Genomic DNA, 20,531 nt, shown 5'->3' on the forward strand with positions numbered 1-20,531 from the left:
GTTTGCGGCTCTTGATAACGGGGAACGTTGGCAGATCTGTGGTCGTTACCAACATAAGCGAATATACATGGTATAAACATGGTATTTACCGTATATTCACCTTAAAAATCGTACTGTGATAAATGATAAAAAACAGTCAGTTGATAAACTGATAAAAAAGATTTGTAATATTTTGTATATAATTGTATTAATACTTGATTCTTACTTTTCGGTATAAACTGTAGTTTTATTTTTACTTACTGTGTCGCAAACCGACAGATAATATTTTGTTCAAACGTCTAAAACCGAAATCTTCAAATATATAATGATGACGTCCTGACTCTTGAGACTTGAGAGCGTTTACTTGGAAGTCCGCAGTCATGATCTGCGTTCGCCGATCGAACAAATTATACAGTACTGTTGTGGGTAGCAGCAGCCTGAAGCAAACTCCTAGCCGATTTTCGTTTCCCGAACGTTTCCGTGGTACAATTGTTGAACGTTGGAAACTGTACTGGGAGAGCGTGGCGAAGGATTATTTTGAGTCGACTGTGGGCATTGGAACATATGCAAGAGCGAATCCGATAAAAAGCACGTTGATGACAGTAACTGCTAGTTGTGCATATTATTGCGCATTAACCAATCCTGACGAAACCAGTTACAGATCTGAAATCATCGATTGCTCCAACAATATGCTGTACATCTCACCAGCCGTGCGGAACCCATCTGCTGTACAACACCTAGAATATATGGAAAAATGTTATAATTTGGGCGTCGTGAAAAGACTGAATTTGTTTTTGTTTTCAGTCATCTGGATTGACGAATTTAATGATGATATAAAAGCATACCAAGCAAACTGTAAATATTTAAAACCATCAATATTGTCAGTACATAAGCGCGCTATAGACATAGGATTTTTAAATACCTGGTGGGGACTTAGAAAAATAATGGTTGATTATGATGTGAACCCTGAAGAATGGAAAGAATACAAAGAACCGGAGTAATATTATTTATTTTATACTTGTTATATAAAAATTGTTTAGTTTCTCTTAGTTGATAAAATAAATTTACCTTTACTAAGATTCATATAAAATATATTTATTTAATATCCCCTTTCTATTTTTAAGCTGTATAATATTAAATATGCAACTTATAAGACTCTCATATAAAGAGTATATAAATAGTACATTTAGATCATGACATTTAAAAAAAAAATTGAATTTAAAAAATACAAAATGCAAGTTATTGATGAACAGATATATTTACAATCTAGGTATAATAAAAATATGATTTTGATTTGATTTGACACAAATCTTCAGTTAATAAGTATAAAATTGAGAACCTTAAACTTAGTTAACAACTATACATAAAATAAGAAAAAATAACATCAAATAAAAATATAGTCTATAGCATCTTAACAATAAAGATTGTTAATGTTAATAATTATTGACAAGAAGACGTATAACAATTTTTCATTGTTATTTTAAAATAAGTGTATATTAATTTTACTAGCCTAATAAAAATAAACCGTCTTATTAAATATAATGATATCTTTTATCATAAGTGTACGATAATATCATAGGGAAATTTATATTATCGAGTTATTAAAACAATACATTCATGTTTTGTCATTCCAATTGAACATTTACAATGAGCAAAATTTTTGTTTTCTAATTGTTATCTAAATGGTTATCCTTGCATTGACATTTAAAATACTCTTATCTTTTTTAAAATTTCACAATGTACAATTCATTCAATACAATAAAATAATTTGTATAATGGTATCAACAGTAAAAATAGATTTAAATTAATAATAATTAATTGATAAATAATATCTTTGGTTTGGCAATTAAAATTTTGTGGTACAATGGTAACTACAAAAATATTTTAAATACCTTAACAATAAATTTAAAGTTTAAGCATGTTTCTTAAAATTTTAGATGATAATATTTCATTAAAATTATGATCTATTATGTATTTCCACTTCTACCACAGAACTTGTGCTTGGTACCGCATCATCACTTAATTCAGTACTGGTACTATCTTCAGTAGTATCTTTTTCTGTAAAATGGAATAAAAAACTTTAATAATGTAGTAAATATGTACAATTTACTTACTGAAAAATTATGATATTTAAAACACTTACTGTTGATTCTAGTACAGTTTTTACACCTCATTGGAACATCTTGGGATTTTAGTAAATTCCTTGCTGACAAATGCATCATTGTTAAGCCAAACAACCAGTATCCCAAACCATATCCTCCGACAGTAGCAAAAAAGATGTATCCATTGAACGTCATTATTGCACACATCAAAATATATCCGACCAACATTTGAAACATGTAAACAGTCAACGTCCTAAAGCAGCTAGATAAGAAATAATAATCATAATGTAAATTTGAATGGTATTTTACAACGTAACTTTTGAGCAAAAATTATTGTCAGAATAAAATAGATTGGTTCTGAAAATTGCTCAAGTTAAATACAATATTTTTAACATTAAACGAATATTGTTCATGTACTCCACTGGTGTATGGAAATATAAATTAAAATAAGTACAAGAATATTTTTCTTGTACAATAACAGTGATCTTATATTCACTACGATTAAACATTTAAATAATTTCTCATACTACCTAGGTATTACTTTATACGTTTAGATTCTTACTCAAAAATTTTCATTCTAAACGTCACCACGAACGCCTCTTTATTGATAAACTCCTTGCAATCGGGCTGACTGCAACATAACAACCGCCGATGGACCCTCGTCATGAAATGTACAGTCTTCAGCGACTCGAAGACCACTGCCAACGCTATCAAACCAACACATAATGTCACCAACCCTAGTGAAACGAAAGACGAACGTACAATGTTATGAAAACTTATCGACGGTAATATTAAAACACTTGCCGATGGTAGATTGCACGTTGAAGTTTTTCACCAGGAACGGATCGATGTCCGTTCCGAACGTAAAGTACATAGTGGTGGTTGAGGCGCTAATATCTTTGAGGGACAGTCGAGGTACACATAGCGTCACGGTGTAGTGTGTACTGAAACGAACACTACCCTTCCAACGTCCAACAGGCGACAAGAAGGTGCTGCTTATCAATCGGTAACGCTCGATTGCACGAATAACATAATGTAATTACACAATAATAATATCTATAGCTATACCTTCCTAGGTGTTTGGGTAAATAACAACAGAAATTAAAATAGGTACATACCTATTTTGCTCTCACAGTGTTTTACTGGTCGGTTATCAATTAATGATAAACGTTGATAACTGATAACCACCGGATGATCATGATTATAAATAACCAGTAAACAGACGCACTCGGCACTTCCGCAGTCAATTCATCTGTTCATCAGTTGTAGTTGACACTTGGACTTGTCAGCAGATGTGCAAATCTCAGTTTCAGGCATGTCAGGCTCTATCGGGCATCGGCACTCTCGTCTCTCACTTTATAGTCACAACGCCGAAGTCTGTACTTTCGTAATCCTGCCATAATAAAAAAAAATTAATATAATTATACACATAATGTATTATCCTTAATAGTTACCACCTATTTTCACTAATTAAGGTACACATTATACGATATTTAATACCATATCGTATAGTACTGTACTTTACTATATTTTATTTGGTAATTAGAAAAAAATTTTAAAACAATAAAATCGACATCATGACGTTGGTGTTGCTCGTAAAATCCAATTAGGTACCTATTTACTTAATCAGTAATCACAAGACATAATAGTTTGGACTTTGTTTAAAGGTCTATTTACAATTATAATGCTGTACTTAATGTTATACTCAATACATACCACCTACAGTGTATTTTACGGTTTTTCTCCATCTCTCGACACTACAGTTTTTATACATTTTGTTATTAGTGATACAAATTTGAAATTTTATATTTTTGATTGATTTTAAATAAATTAAAACGAAAATAAAACAGCCATCGCGTTCATAAAGTTATTTTCTCTCCTTGTCATTTCTATGATAAATATTCATAAAATAATTAATTTGCATCACACTCACGAACTAAAATTTATCTTAAACCGTTATTAAACTACTATTTCAGTTTGTGACCTATAATAAATTTATACTTTGTAAAGTGTAGGCTGTCGCTGTATAACAACCATTTTAACAAAATCAAAAACCTAAGTTATGGATTATAGAATTGTACCTACAGGCTAAACTATCAACATTATAATTATTGAATACAGTAGGTAAATAGGTAATCATCTAACTTATGAATTATTTATGTTGAAACAATAAAAAATTAAAAACTATGTATCTTTACACTTCAACTTTAGAAATATATATCTTAAATTCATTTTTTTTTTTTTTTGTTAAAATTAAAATCGGCAAACTCCGCAAAAACAGTTGTCGGCTCTAACGTATCTACGGATTAAAAAAAAAAAAAAAAAAATACCTATATATTAATATAAAGTTGACATCTGAAAAAACAACAATTATTGACACACAAAAAACCTCGGTCGGCTGACGGCCTTCTGTTATACCAACTTTGCTGTTTGATTAAATTATTTTATAGTTTAATTGTTCAATAAAATATAGTTTATAGGCACATCTATACCTGCCGACAACAGACTGCTAAAACAGTTGTACTAGGCGGTAAATTAAAATAAAATTACAATACCGATAAGACTGACGTAATAACACGCATTATAGGTACCTACCTATATAAATATAGTATCGCGAACGTATTTCGTAAGGTTTATGAGCATTGTGACCTATCGTTATCAAAAACGTTCCGCCTACATAAAAGTAAAACTATTTATTATTATTATTATTTAGTAGGCAAGTAATTTTCCGGTTTCAATGACTATTACCACTACCCGGTCTAGGCGTTGATGCATTATAAATCCCAATATTATAGGTACGTCTATATATAACTATTAGGTATAATATTGCTACCTACTTTCTTTTATTGTCTCGTCTGAACAGTGTGTCAATTGGAGGACACCGGTCGTTGACAGTCGAGTAGTCGAGTTGCTTATATCTAACAGACAAACAATGCACTTAAAAAAATTAATAATATAATATATTATACACAATGATTATGTATACCTACGTGTTTAACAAGTATTACCCGTACACTATAAGGTTACAACTTACAAGTATCTACCCGGTTATAACAGACGAGTGTCCACTCCACTTTCGTCATTATCAACAAACGACTGTCTACGCTGTGGTCCCCAATCATTTTTTAACAATTAAAATAAAAAATGTTCTCAATAAACACAATAGTCATTAGGTACACTAACCTAACGACATACGATATTAATGATAATTTACCTACTTTACAATCCTGCGTAATGCCATAATGATTAAATAGGTATGTTAAATTCATGCTTTAGACTGTTAAGGTTTTGAACATTGTTAAATGACGACCAATTTTCTTCTGTCATAATGTTTCGGCACAATTTAAAGGGTATGAATTTATAAGTATGAGAATATGGGATACAATTTAAAAAAAAAAAAATGAAAATAGTTATGGAAAATAAAATAGTAAATTTTCAATATTTACCTATTCATACTTAAAATTATGCTGGAACATTTTTTTCAAAAACTTAAAAACCACCTTGTATATTACTCTGCACATGTACACAAAACAGTAAAAACATAATATAAAATTATTATATGTTACCTTTTGTATGTGTCCTTCAGACTATTTGTCTATCCAGTTACGCCACTGCTGTGTTCCTACTCATGCAGAAAGATTAATAATGAAATAATACGCTGTCCCAAGACATGTTAATATTCACATTTAATTTTAATAAATAATAATAATCGATGAAATACCAAACAGAGGCAAAAAAATATTGTAGTTATCATAAATACCTAAGCAAATAAGGTGTCAAAACAATTTGAGCAAATATAAATATATATTACAAATATTACAAATAAATCAATATTTTTCAATTATAATTCAATTTTAACAATAAAAATGAAAGTATAGACATACTTATCCATAATATAATAAAATACTATAAATACAAAAGGTACAAAAAAGTTTCATTTGTAAAATTATATTGAACAAGATAATCATTAGTCAATAAACACTAGATATTGTCTATCATATTATAAGTTATAAACTTATAGCTATGTCTGACAAACATTCACTAATTTAAAAATGATGGGATATAAAAAGAAAACTTAATTCCCAGTCATGTTAAATAAGTACACCTTTGTAAGACACTTAACAATGTTACAAAATATAAATAATTACACTACAAAAAGTATCAAAATTATTATTCAACAATAAGCTTTAGCCTGGAATAAAATATAGTTTTTTTCTATATAATAGTCAATACTAGTTAAAAATATTAATAAAAATATCACATTTTCTAAATGTACTTAAAATTTGTACTTTTAAATTGTTTTTAAACAATCATAATTTGTTCGTAGACATATAAATGCATTTAAAGATCATTGGTTACAAACATAATTAAGTATAAAAATGAAATACTTAATGTTAAAATAAAAAAGTGTCTATTATAAAATATATATTTGAAGTTTACATTAATAAACTATTTCAATTGTACTACTTATTTTGTACTTTTAAAGTTTTAAATGCCTAAATAAGTACATAACAATTAGCAAGTGTGATGTTAACAATAAAAAAAGGTAATATTGGTAGATATTTTATAATTTAATTGTTTTCTTATATGTTAGATAAAGTTATAGAAAAAGTTGCTTAGATCAGTCAATTAAATAATTACAAATAATATTTTATAATTGTCTTTTAACTGCTTTTAAGGTAACTTATATTCAAAATTGAAAATTCTTCTGAAACACTATAATGATTATTATTTTATATATAATTTAATATGTTTGTGATTAAATAAAAGCTATTCGGAAAAAAATATATAGAAATATTTTAAAAACTGTTCTATCAAAATAATAGAAAAACTGTTGAAAACCAAATCATTAAATTTAATAAAAAGTTATATAATAATTATAATTTAAGATTATGTATTAGTGTATTATCTAATTGTACACATTTATAGCACCACTTTGAGTCTAAGTAAAACAATATAGGTAAATATAACACACATTTAATGTTATGTCTTTTTTCTGTTATGTGTATACAATAACACTAAATAATACTTTAATAATGAAAGTCTAATTATTTGTCCTAACTATCATTAAATAAATTCAACTTTACTAACTGTCCAGTGGTATTTACTGCAATATATTTATTTAGTACAGAATTAGCAAAAAACTTATCAACTGTTAATCTCACACTTGCTAATATTTTACCAGACTCAACATCAAGTGTAATTATTTGATTGTCTTCTTTTATTGCTATCCGTAAATCATCTGATGACCAAATCATTGATTGTATATTATTCACATTTGGATACTCACATTTTTTTATAGTTTTTAATATGTTGTCAATAAACTAATAAAAAAAATATGTAATATTAAATTATATTGATTATAAAACATTAAATTAATATACTTACAACAATATATTTTTGTCCACCAATAGCAATTAATTTCTTGTTGTTAGATATACTAATGGGTGTGACTTCGTGTTCTAAGAATGGTAATTCATACTGATCAATTAGATTTAAACGAAAATCAAAAGTTAATTGATAGATTTTCAAATAATTGCCATTGTCAACCACAGCTAATTTTGATGAATCAAGCATCAAGCTTCCATTAATTTTAATACAATTAATTTCCAATTTTATTCTAGATTCATCACGTAGATTTAATATCTGTCAAAAAAAAAAAAAATTATAATATTTAAGTGGTTTCAAAAAATTAATAGTTCTAAAGTAAAAATGTTTTAAACCATAAAATAATAAGTATAAAATTAATATAATTACATAAATTCCATGAACATTGTACAGCAAGATAACTTTATCGTGAAACAAAAAACAATTAATAAAATCATGAACCAACACTTCATATTTCTTTTTATTCCACCAAATCTAAAAAAAAAAAAACCAATAATAACTAAACATTTTCATAAGCCTTTAAAATATTTGTTTTACCTCCATCACTTGATTAATTTTGTTTTCATTTACTTTTATACATTGTTTTAGTAAAAATGCTATAGTCAAATTATCACGGTCAAAACAAGCATAAATATGATCCACCATTTGTGAAGTTTTAAATAAATATTCTGCTGTATGCAATTTCATACAATACACAGATAAATTTTTACATGCAACTATTATCATTGTTTGATCAAAAAACAGATGTGGATGTACTATTGTCAAAGCTAAAACACTTTCATTAATCATTGACCATTGATCCAAGCCTTCAAATAGTATCTACACATAAAAAATTTAAAAAATATACATTATATATTTCTATACAAGGTAAAAATAAATTTCATGTTGCATTTGAATTTATAAATTATATTCTAAAGCCAAAATTGAAACTTTAACTGTGGCATAATAGTATACTACTTTTAGATAATAAAAATGTTTGTTTTAGGCATATTTTTATTTTATTTAGAGTTTTAAACAGAATTTTACTAGTATAAAATATATGTTTTAAAAATAACCTATATACATATTTATATTTTATAACTAGTAAAAATAAGTCCATTTTTTAAGCAATTAATAAACAATTTAATATATAGTGTCTCATAAGGCCTTAACTAGGGGGTCAGGGATCTTGATGCTACTGCATTTTACTCTCAGATTTGATGATGGAAAAATTTAGCCCTTTTAAAAATTTGCAGATCTAATTTAATATATTTGTTGGATCAAAAAATTAACAGTAAGATGATTACTTGTCATAAAATAGATGCAAATTCATAAAAGCAATAACTCATTTTTAGTTAAGATTAAAGAAATAAAAACCCATCAATAATGGTTATTTAAAAATGGATAAAAAAGAAATATCTATATTCCGTAAAAATGTATTAATAAAAATATAGTTTTTATGAAGTGCATTAATATTTTAGAACATATGAATCTGAATAAATTTGGTGTTGACTATACACGAAAAATGCTTCGCTATATATCTATATGTAGGATATAGCCAACAGTATAACAACATGTTAAAACTGAAATAGTTTCCATGGTTTTGATTAGTTTTTCATCAATTATTTTTTTTAAACATGATTATATATAAATATATAATTATACAAAAAATTTTCTTTGTGATATAATAATCATACTAATCACAACCCATATTAAATTATTATTCAGATTTCCAATAATCCAAAAATATTTCAACTGAGGTTTTAATATTATTTTTATATGACAAAATAAATTGAATGCTCTCTATAATATACATTTTTATCAAACAAATAAAAAGTATCATGGATTAATTCAATAAATATGTCAAGTAATAAAAAACATCTAGAAAATTCTTCTTTAACTAATGCCTAACTAATATAAAATTCTCTGGGAACATTATTTAATTTAATTTTAGAGTTAAATTATAATCAATATATTACCTTTAATGTCCCACATTTAGTAACAGCTGCAACTAATACAGAATCATTATTCAGCCATACAGCATCAAAATTTCGTTGAAGCTTATAACAATATAAATTTTGTTCTTCAGAAAATAATTTATAATTTTGAAGAGATAACATTTCATTTTTACACATATTTTCAATATCACTGTTGGATTGATTTGTTGAAATTGTTCTATGAGCACAAGCATATTGTTTAATATCCTTTAGACACCACAATCTAATAGACTTGTTAGCAGCACTAAGTAACCAATAACTCTGATCTGTTTTAGACCAAAACCAGTCTAAGTTTGATATACCTCTGTAATGTAAAAATTTTAATTAATTCTATATTAAATTAATTTAATACTGATACTTACTCATTAGAATTATACAAATCCAGAAAATTGTACCCATTGGATAAATCACAAATTTTTATTGTACTATTACTTAAACTAAAAGCTGTATACCGGGAGAAATTGTTTGTATTTTCCTCAGAAATAGAAATCAATTTGTATTGCCGGTAGCCTATTGGTTGTGGATAGACTATTGGTGGTTCAGTTTTCTGTTCATTTTCCAAGTTAAAGTCGTAAATTTGCAATAAATTTGGTGTCATAACCATAATTTTATCATGTCCTATAAACAATGTGATTATTTTTATTATTTTTTTATGTATGTATATTGTATACTTTAAACAGTAAATAATATTAACCTTCTGAGTTAGATAGATGGAAAAATGATAACAATTTTTCTTTAAAATACAATAATCCAGTACAATGGTCAAAAGGAAATTCACATCCATAAATACCACATCTCATTGGACCAATTGTTGAAAATAGTATTCTATCACATGACATATCTTCCACAAAATAACATCTATTGACGATATTAGTTTGCACAATTGATTTTTGAAGTTTGCCATCTTTCAATTTCCAAATCTATTTTCATAAATATAATGTTAATAATTTTGTAAATTAAAATAGAAAACATATACTTAAAGTATTATAAACTACAGTTATTTAGTTAATACAAAATATTAAAAATAGTAAATGATATTATATTGATATATCTTAAGAGTAGTACTATTTTGAAAAATCAGTTTGAGAAGATTTTTAGCATCATAAAAGACATACTAAATTAGTATTACTAACTACTCAAAAAGATAAAAAGAATGGTAATATTATATAATGAAACTAAAAACAAAAATAATTTTAAAAACTATAAATTGTATAAGTAAGCTCTAAATTTTTATGTTTAAACAGTTAATTAAAGACAATTAAATTTAAATAATATAGTTTTTATAACTTTCTTAAATATGAAGGAAGCAAATTTAAAGGCTAATACCTATTTTAATTTGTAATGCATATTATTTAATACCTACAATAAAAGTTAACATTGTATAAAAATGTATAGATGGTGTCAAAAGTATCAAAAGAGAACTACAGACACAATAATTATGTTGTTAATTTTTTTAAACGATATTTAACACGTTCAATGCTGACGTTATTTTATGGTACTACAATACATGCCGAGCCAAATTGGTTGTATAGGTAAAACCTTCCCACAATCCCATAAAATCCAAACCCTCTGACGTCAGCCAGGTGCGTTTGTATTCAGTGTTGGAGGGTACCCAATGTTGGCATTAAATGTGTTTTAATGCATGCTGAATCACATTCAGACTTAAATAACATATTCATCCAGATTTAGTAAAAAAATTTAAATTATTAAAAGATTAAGAAAAATATATTTATTTATTCGTAAGATATAAAATTACAATACAAATATCAAAATAAAGATAATATTTTCAAAAATATTAAAATAGTATTTTAATTGTAAATTACCTTTAATGTTTTGTCAGTAGAGGAAGAAACAACTAGTCTATCATTTGGAGAAAATTGTGCAAAAATAACAGGAGAATCATGTTCCAACACGAAAATACAATCAGTATTTGTATTTTCAGAAGGTTTCTTAAAATCTTGACGGAAAACATTCTGCCAATGTTCTTGTCTAGTTTCAGGTGATGGTGTACGTGTTTGAGAATCTTAAAAAAAATTTAATTTAATAAAACTGTACTGTTTATAAATATTAAAATAATGTATACTTTCAAATTCAGGAAAACTGTTCATTTTCCAAATACGTATTGTTGAATCATCAGATGTTGACAAAAAAAGATTTTTCAATTTATTCTTAACCAAATGAGTAACTCTTTTGGTATGACCATTATAAGTATATAAACATCTATCAGAAATAATATTCCATAACTGTAACATTATAATTAAATATCAATAATTATTATTATTTTTTAATTTTTTACAAATCATGATTAATATAGTAATGAAATATTTACTTACTTTTATACTTCCACTATAGGTAGCAATTAAAACCTCATCATGCTGATTTCCAAAAATAACTGTCTCAATTTTATCTCTGACAATAGATATATGAGGTTCTGGATGACAATTTTGAGAAGGTCGAATACTGAAAGTAATTATTATTTGTACAAGGTTTGTTTAGCATATAATAATCTAATTTAAACTCACTCATAGTAAAAATATAATTGCCTACTAGCTTTTGCAAGTTTATATGATTCATTGTATATAAAAGAAGTTTCTGGTTCTTGAAGACCCAACTGAACAATATCGCACTTAGTTCGATATAAATTAGGTCCATAACGTTTAACAAAATTTTCAATCTCTTTAATATATTCCTCATGAATACTCTAAAAATTTTTTTCAAACAGTACAATTAAAAAATAAATAAATAATATTTTATTATATTTATATTAAAAATATTACCTTTACAACAATATATACTTTGTATTTTTTCAAATCTGCTAATAAATCAGCAGGACCAGTTGCACATATTTTTGATTCAATAAACCTTAAATTTAAAAACCACCGAGGAAATTCTTCTAGCATATCAGCGTTTTTAAGATGATATCCAAAATATAAAAATATATAATTATCATTTTTTGGAAGATTGGCAAAATTTCCACTGCAATAATCTCTATAACGATCAATACATTTTTTATGCAACTCCTAGATTCAAACAACACAATTAGTTATGAAAAAATCCAATTACTTCTCTGATTTTTGAGTTATACCTTATGTTCTTGATGATTCATCATGCTTTTTAAATTACTTAATAGTAAATCATGTATTGAATAAACATAACTATTTAAAGGTTGATTCCAAACTCTAACTACTAAACTCTTTCGCATTAATTCTGACATAATATCTGTAACTTCAGTTGTTTTTATATTCCACAAAATAGATAAAACCTAGAATATAAATATTTTAATAAAACACATTTTTATACATGAAATCTTATTGAATTCTATATTACTTCTGGTTTAATATTTAAATCATCTACAAACAAAGAAAAATCTCGATAATTCTTTTGAAGGTCATTTGGTAAACTTTTTATACACATTGCTATTGCTTTTTCGAGACTTTTTAACTGATTTTGGTTATAAGGTGTATATCTATAAAAAAAAAAAAAATGTACACTTAAAAGTTTAATACCAACAATTAAAAATGTAATATTTAATTTCTAAGTAAAATTATACTAATTATTTTATAAATGATTGTTATTACATAAATATTACTTCATTTTAAATAATGAAAAAAAAAATTAAGAATCAATTTTATTATTCCAAAATAACTAAATTGTTATATCTAATTCTAGAACTATAATATTATTCTATTTTGAAATAATGTATGGAATAATACGAGTTATGTTCACGAATCATGAGTAAATAACATTTCTAATTCAACCCTTTAAATTTAACTAAAGATAATCAATTTGCTTGCCCCTCTCTTTAAAAAAAAATATAGTCACTATAATACTATGAACTGTTCCATAAGAAAATATGCCGATTTTGAGCATACAATTTGTATTGTATCTTTTCTATGCTAAGCATCATCACCAAATAATTTTCATTATAGCCAGACAAAATAATTTACTTTTATAACAGAGAAAAAATATTTATTTTTAAATATACATGAAAACTGAGTTGTATCCCCAATTTGATTAAAATATGATGTTTAAAATCTAATAAAAATATTTAAAATAATATTTACTTAAAAGGTTTACTAGTTTTATCTGATAACTTATTCAAATAAAATTCCCATCGATCAGTATTATTAATGGCTTCTTCTCTATGCATTTCAAGTTGTGTAGCAATGAGTGAAATGGTTAATGGAAATCCTAAATAAATTAATACATTAAATTCAAATCAAAGTACATTAAAAAGAATTGTAATACCTTTGCATATACTATGAAGTTTTGACGCATGGGATGGTAAAGATTTTAAATCAACATTTAAACATTTTGAAAATAAATTTAAAGTCTCCTTTTCTTCAAATCCTTCATTTACTTTAAAATATTTTACTCGAGTATCAATTATACCATCCATAATGCTAGTATCATTTGTTGTTATAAGTATTTTACACCCAATATCCAGGAATTTCACTATTTCATTACTGCATACATCATCCAAAATCAATAGACCAGTTAATTGTTTTTGTTTCCATCTACATATAAAAAAAAAAAACAAATTAATATATATAATTCCTAATTAAAAAATAAAATAAAGCTATATAACCATAAATTTTAAATTTGTTAGTAATAATAATACTTTTTTCAAAAACAATAAAAACTTATTACATCATATTATATTTTATATAATTTTTTGAATAATATACTTTACATACAATTGTCGAATTTTTTTTCTTGTAGCTTCATAATCTATAACTAAAGGAGGTGTAATAAGCTGTTCTTGGTTATTTAATCTATTAAGTATTTCAGTTTGAATACATTCAGCATGTGATGAATTTTCTCGTCCAACATTAATCCATTGCACAAATCCCTGTAAATGAAGCAAATACAAATAATGTATAACAATAAATAATTGTTATTCTTATTAAAAGATATTTTATTAAATATCTAAAAAAATCAAGCATTGCTCTTAAAAATTATATGCTTTGGTATTCAATTAATTCTGAAAAAATTATATAACTTAATAAAATAATCAATAAAAATGAATGCATAACATAATTGATTTCATGAAAAATTACAATAAAAAAACGTAAACTATCAAACTCAATTAGTTTAAGCACAAAACCAAAAGTGGTTTTTAAAACATAATCTGTGAAGCTTTGGAGCTTTGAGAATGATATAAACACCACAGGAGAGTTTAAATTAAATCAAGTTAAACTTTCAAATTCTTATTTAAATAGGTTTAACATTGACAATTTTGGTTTTTTTTTTGTAGATATATGTATATTTTTAGTAACATAAGAGCTTAATGGTTAAAATAAATTGAGAACTGCTGTCTTAATCTATTATGTATTTATTATTATTTTTATAAAGAAAATTACTTTAATCACCTTAGATACAAGTATAATTATTTTTTTCAGTTATTATTATACTTCATACTATTTATATAATAGATGTTTTTATGAAACTATATAACTAGTAATCATAGTTTAATTTACTTTAAGCAAATAAATCAATTATATTTCATATATATTTACCTGAAAGTATTGCATTGTGATGAAAGGATCATTTAATACATCAATAACTAGACTAGATTTTCCACAGCCAGTCATACCATTTACAACAATAAAATTATTTGCTTCTAACTCTCTTAATAGTTTCTTCAATGTATTAACCTAAATAAAAAAATTGTACATCAAAAATATATTTATACATTTAACTAAATATCTAGTTTTTTACGCCATACATACATGTTCAACTCGTGATACATGTCTTGAAGATAATTGAGGTACTTCACCAGCAGTTAAAATCTCCTGTATTTTATTTGAAAACATGCAATTATATTTATTTGTTATGGAATGTTGTAAGAGATCAGCTATCCATGAATAATGTGTTGACAAATAGTTTAGGAACTGATTTATACCATCCTGACCTTTAGATGGCAATAATTCAAGTAAACGACCAGCCTCCTTCTCGCGGTTTCTCTATAATCAATAAACAAAACATTATTTTATTTATTACAATGCATGTCAAATAGCCGCTAAAAATAGGTAAGAAAAAAATATATAATCTAAGCTAACAGTATAGTTGTAAACATCATACAAATTTAAAATTACAGGAATCAATCAGGATATTTATCAACATATATACTAAGTATGAGATAAAATAAAAAAACGAGCTAAGATAGAAGTAGATTACAAACATCAAAGTTCTTTAGAAACTAAGTTGTGATATATAGAATCAGACTGGAAAAATTGATCCTAATGAAGTTGATGTGAGAACTATGTGCAATACACTCAGAAATATGATTTGTTGTGGTAGATTTAACATCCAAACCCCTGTTATTAAGGAATATTTATATGATTTACGTTTTATTTAATGCAAAAGGGCTTAAATCAGTTAAAAGAATTTAAAAATGTTGGTATCCAATTTTAAATCAATACAAAATTGAGTTGTTTGTGAATATTCACAAGAAAAGAAGGAGAGATACACATAGGAGGATAATATATATCCTATTTAATAATGGGGAACTAGCTCGGTTTATGGAGGGTTTTTGTTATTACTATTATAAGTCAAAACTAAATCAAGTAAACCTCCAAATGTGTTTGAAACAGAATTAAACTGGAACATTTATTAAAAAGGAGACATTATATAAAACAATTGCATACCTAATTTGCATGATTAATTTGTAAAACAATAGCATTACCCAACTAAAACAGCTTTCTTACCTCAGATTTAATATTACGATATTCATTTTCTGTTAACACTTGTTTTTTTAATAAGACCATAATCACATCTCCTTGAATGTCCTGGACAATACTGTCATGATATTTTTCTAATATGGTACAAGGAATACTTGGAATACTTTGTTTGTTATTAATTTCCATTATTACTAATTTTATAAGTAGTTACAAAAACTCAGTCTTGGAGCATGAAGATACAACTATGAATAGGTCAACATTTATCAAACCTGACAAATGACAATGAACACAAATTAGATAAACATCTTTAATAATATTAAATCTTACGATGAGTTTAGACTAGATTTAAAATATTGAATTGTAAAAAAATTAATTTTCAACCACAATAGTTGTCTTTTATACTGAAAGTTGTAATGATAAGATTTGTTGTTTATCTGAATAAAAATATATAATCATATTCTTATCTATGCACTTACCTTATCTATGACGTTTCGATCTTACCACGGTTTTACTTTAAATCACGGATGTATATATATAATTCATATACGATATACCACGGACTAAGATCTAAGTCCGTTGTCCGTGTTTAAAGTTTAGTTTAAACCCTATTCCAAGTTCCATCGCAACTTATGACTTATCCACAGAACAATCATCTATTCATTATAGGTAACAATTAATATTAATGTTTTTTATTTATTGTTATATATTATGTAAATAAATACCACATATTTTTTATTATTAAATATAAATAATACCTTTATACGTGAAGTATAAAATAAAACACCGTAAAATAAAATAAATAATAACTAAGGTGGATCTATAAATCCATAGATTCCTCTTTGATAATAATATTTGTAAATATGGGACAAATGCACTTTACCAACCCCCTCACTATTTTCATTTTTTCTTTTCTATAAGTGACTTGTTTTTTATGCTTAAAACGATGGGGTAATTTTTTTTTACCAGAAACTATTTTTTTAGATGTTATAGCTTTCCAGAGTTTGTGATTTCGACCCAACCTAACCTCGAGTTGTGTTAAACCACCTTGGGTAGGCTTCGGAGTTACTATTGCCAATGTCGTGTTATGCGATGAGCGCGCCACAAGCAATACATACAACTTGCCATAACTTACAGTTTAAGAACAAAATTGAAAATCGTGAGGGGGTTGGTAAAGTGCATTTTAGCCGTTAAGCCGTATCCATGGATACAATTATACAAACATTTCATCATTAGACTACGAGCAAACAATTTATCATCATGGTGAATTAGAGTATGTATATAAAGTATAAACATAATAATATTATGTCCATACATTTAGCCATGATATAGACACAGCAGCTATAGGTACGTCGTACGTGGCCGTGAACACCAATTCTCCATTCGTGACGCGTGTGCCTGAAATTTCCTGTGAAATATTTTTTTAAATTTTTTTCTTATTTATATACTTAGGGATTTAATATTTTTATAATTTAATGACACGCGAGGTACAAAAAAAAAAAAATTATTCAATTTTTGGCACGTAGGTAACGTAGAAAAATTTGCCACCCCGACTTTGTTCTCAAAAGTTTATAGTTACCTATTGGTTATTTGTTTTGTACTATTATAGACATTAAGTTGTGATGATAACCACGGATGAAGGTTGGTGATTCAGTGTTTGTAAACTTCTTGGACCTTATAAAGTTATGAATTAGGTATTTTTAAAAAAAAAAAAACAGATTAATGTACCTACTAATACAATTAGTCTACAACCGTAAACCGTGATAATTGCATGGGTCACAGAATAGAATAGATAGGTACTATAGAGGACCAACGGCCAAATGCTATCGTTGACTGGAGATGATGTAAGTTGAAGTGAAATAAATAATTGACAAAAATATTTCAATGTTTTTTAATTGAAAAAATAATCCAAGTCCCCAAGACTAAATTCTTAAGTGAACTGGACACTGGCGAGGTCGTGCTCGTACTAACTGGTAAATCACGTCGGCATGCGAAAATTTGTTTGGGTTTATTATATAAATAACAATGGTCAATGGCCAATGGGAATATAGGACCAATAAAACAATACTATGCGTAGGTATTGACAGTTATTACTATTTATAGATAGGTACTCTTGTCTCACATATATGGCCTCTTATATCCGATTTAATAAAAATATTCTATTATTATTTACAATTTTCGATTTTCAGAACATCAGATGATACTTAATAGATAATTATTAGATAATTATCAGATGCAATAAAAAAATATCTAAAACTAAACCAAAGTAGGTACCAATAACTTCGATAATAACTTGTCGAAATAATGCTTCAATTTAAAATTTCGGAGGTGGTTTCCGATGGCAAAGTAAATATCCTTGGTGCATTATAGTGGTCAAAAGTAAACATTTTCCAACAGTTTTCAATAAAATCAAGAAAAACAAAATAAAAGTGACGAAAAATGAGAATTTTTACGCAAAACCAGTTTTCGACCAAATCGACTTTTTTATATGGTTTTAACTCAAAAAATAATCGTTTTAAATATTTGAAAATTTTACCAAATGTTTATATTAGTGTTATCTATATACAGCTTAATTTTCAAAATATTTTGGCTTTTTTTGAGTAATTAATAGCCAACTGAAATTTTCGATTTTCTAAGTATCGATAAAAAAATGATAGCTGCCCAATAACACTTGAAAATTGAATACAAGGTTTCTTATGAGCTGTTTTTATTGTAGTTAAAAAAACCGAAAATCATTGATCTCAATTTTTTTTTATAAGCATTTATAATTCAAATTCTTACAAAATATGACAAAATCGCCAAAATTCGCAAGTAATTTTGTAGTTGAAAATCATAAAAAAAATGTTTGTATATAAAGTTAAAAAATTCAACATGTTTTCATTCAAAAAACTACAGAGAAAACTTAAAACATCATTATAGGAAAAAATATACACTAACAATTTTTGACGATTATTTAAATAAAAAAAATTAAACTACGTAATAATATAAAATTAGCATCAAACCATTACTCTGAAAAAGAAATCAACTTAACATTAGGACTAGGTACAATATTATTTTTACTGTACTGTTATTGTCTTATGGCGTTATCTAAATAAAAATTTTGTAAAAAAAAAAACAATCACTAGGTATTTGAATTATAATTTATATTATTTTAATAAATTTTACTGACGACAATGTTTAAATTGTTTTTTGAAATGATTATTTTTCAATAAAAAAAATATATATGGATAACTTGGTGTACTTTATGACTTATACTATTGATTTAAAAAAAAAACAGTCGGAAAAATCAATATAGATAAATATCGGGCGGAATCAATAAATCCAAATCCACTTACCTACTTTTTGGTTTGAAAATACAGGCATACTTTGCGAGGCTCAGCTATACAGTTGCTAATAATTAGGCGTTGCCCATCATTGGTGATGTCTAATCACCATAGTGACTAATGAATATAGGTTAGATAACTAATAATAATTATGAAATATGAAATGTTTCGATACAAATATATAATACAAATTAAGAACCTATTATTCTGTACTTACTAATATCTACATTCAGCATTCTATACCTATTACCTACGGTAACATTGAAAAAGCTACCAACCCATTTATAGTTAACCATTCAATAATGAATTTTAATTATTGATAAAAGACTTTTCCTAACAAAAATAGTAAAGTTGTTGATGTTTGAATAATGAGTGTACATAAAATAAAAACCGAATAAGATTTACATGTTAACTATTGTCTATTATTATAAAAATAAAACACATATTTTAGATATAACCCGTCTCACGAAAGAAAAGTACCGTTTCATGCATGACGCATATAAGAATACGCAAGAACATCCAGTTTTCGTCAAAAATCAGTAGGTACCTTTCTTTCGTGAGAGTGTGAGAATGGTATTTATTCGATGACAGCAAGTGTTTATTTCTGAAACAGAAAAATTTATTCGACGTTTTTACTTCTCTTCATTATTTACTCCTATGGCATAACCCCGTGAAAATTAACGACACACCTCCGGCGTAGAAGGGGTGGAATAAACACTGATGGCAGTGGTTTTCCAATTTGATTGATTATGATAAACAAAGCCTTTATGTTCTAAAATAAAAAATCTACGAAATGCACAGAATTAAAAGAACGTACCTATTTTTCTCGTTAGGCGAGTTAACTAGGGTCAACAAACGGCGGTGAGGAGTAAACTCTAATACCTCGAGTAGCTAAAGTTAATTAGAGTTTAATTTATGAATGCATCCCTAAAATGTTAGAAATATCAATTTTAAAACCTAAATAAATTAAAAATTATTACAATGCAGCTAAAAATATTGAATTTAGTTAAATATATCATCATAGCTACTGGATAACTCTATTATAGCCTTAAACTCCGTGGAGCTCTGATTGAGAACTACTAT

The 20,531-nt window shown here is 26.2% G+C and overlaps 4 protein-coding genes across 5 annotated transcripts in view; 1 reads left to right on the plus strand and 3 right to left on the minus strand.

Moving 5' to 3' along the window:
- The window catches only part of LOC114127841 (mitochondrial-processing peptidase subunit alpha), a 108,703-nt gene that overhangs the window by 66,303 nt on the left and 21,869 nt on the right, over nt 1–20,531 (minus strand). The window lies entirely within an intron of this gene.
- Nucleotides 160–1,058, plus strand: LOC114127808 (mitochondrial import inner membrane translocase subunit Tim29). Its single transcript, XM_027992140.2, has one exon. The coding sequence runs from the start codon at nt 360–362 to the stop codon at nt 978–980; it is 621 nt and encodes a 206-aa protein (XP_027847941.2). The 5' UTR covers nt 160–359; the 3' UTR covers nt 981–1,058.
- Nucleotides 1,458–5,691, minus strand: LOC114127842 (probable low affinity copper uptake protein 2). 2 transcript variants are annotated; one of them, XM_027992175.2, is made up of 6 exons: nt 5,648–5,691; nt 4,919–4,999; nt 2,886–3,474; nt 2,644–2,818; nt 2,123–2,343; nt 1,458–2,037 (listed from the first exon to the last, which is right to left on the minus strand). In XM_027992175.2, the coding sequence occupies exons 3-6, from the start codon at nt 2,953–2,955 to the stop codon at nt 1,937–1,939; spliced, it is 567 nt and encodes a 188-aa protein (XP_027847976.2). In that variant the 5' UTR covers nt 2,956–3,474; nt 4,919–4,999; nt 5,648–5,691; the 3' UTR covers nt 1,458–1,936. The 2 variants fall into 2 exon arrangements, with proteins under 2 accessions (XP_027847976.2, XP_027847978.2); XM_027992177.2 differs by lacking the exons at nt 4,919–4,999; nt 5,648–5,691 and adding an exon at nt 4,412–4,570 and having other exon boundaries at nt 2,886–3,093; nt 3,200–3,474.
- LOC114127840 (apoptotic protease-activating factor 1-like) lies at nt 5,913–16,863 on the minus strand. Its single transcript, XM_027992173.2, has 20 exons — nt 16,156–16,863; nt 15,178–15,411; nt 14,965–15,102; nt 14,143–14,297; nt 13,694–13,962; nt 13,510–13,636; nt 12,773–12,911; nt 12,531–12,707; nt 12,223–12,465; nt 11,968–12,146; nt 11,779–11,905; nt 11,529–11,688; nt 11,269–11,468; nt 10,140–10,365; nt 9,808–10,063; nt 9,428–9,749; nt 8,007–8,288; nt 7,839–7,943; nt 7,470–7,727; nt 5,913–7,405 (listed from the first exon to the last, which is right to left on the minus strand). Exons 1-20 carry the CDS (start codon nt 16,312–16,314, stop codon nt 7,139–7,141), a joined length of 4,023 nt encoding a protein of 1,340 aa, XP_027847974.2. The 5' UTR covers nt 16,315–16,863; the 3' UTR covers nt 5,913–7,138.

Source organism: Aphis gossypii, chromosome 3 (genome assembly GCF_020184175.1).
Source record: "Aphis gossypii isolate Hap1 chromosome 3, ASM2018417v2, whole genome shotgun sequence".
NCBI classification, from domain to species: Eukaryota; Metazoa; Arthropoda; class Insecta; order Hemiptera; family Aphididae; genus Aphis; species Aphis gossypii.

Coding starts and splice junctions, on each gene's coding strand:
- LOC114127808 (XM_027992140.2), top strand. CDS start 360: ATGATCTGCGTTCGCCGATCGAACAAATTATACAGTACTGTTGTGGGT.
- LOC114127840 (XM_027992173.2), bottom strand. CDS start 16,314: ATGGAAATTAATAACAAACAAAGTATTCCAAGTATTCCTTGTACCATA. Junction 11,689..11,778: donor CCTATAGTGGAAGTATAAAA/GTAAGTAAATAT, acceptor ATAATGTTACAG/TTATGGAATATTATTTCTGA. Junction 10,064..10,139: donor CCATCTATCTAACTCAGAAG/GTTAATATTATT, acceptor CATTGTTTATAG/GACATGATAAAATTATGGTT.
- LOC114127842 (XM_027992175.2), bottom strand. CDS start 2,955: ATGTACTTTACGTTCGGAACGGACATCGATCCGTTCCTGGTGAAAAAC. Junction 2,819..2,885: donor CAACGTGCAATCTACCATCG/GCAAGTGTTTTA, acceptor TCGTTTCACTAG/GGTTGGTGACATTATGTGTT. Junction 2,038..2,122: donor AAACTGTACTAGAATCAACA/GTAAGTGTTTTA, acceptor TCCATTTTACAG/AAAAAGATACTACTGAAGAT.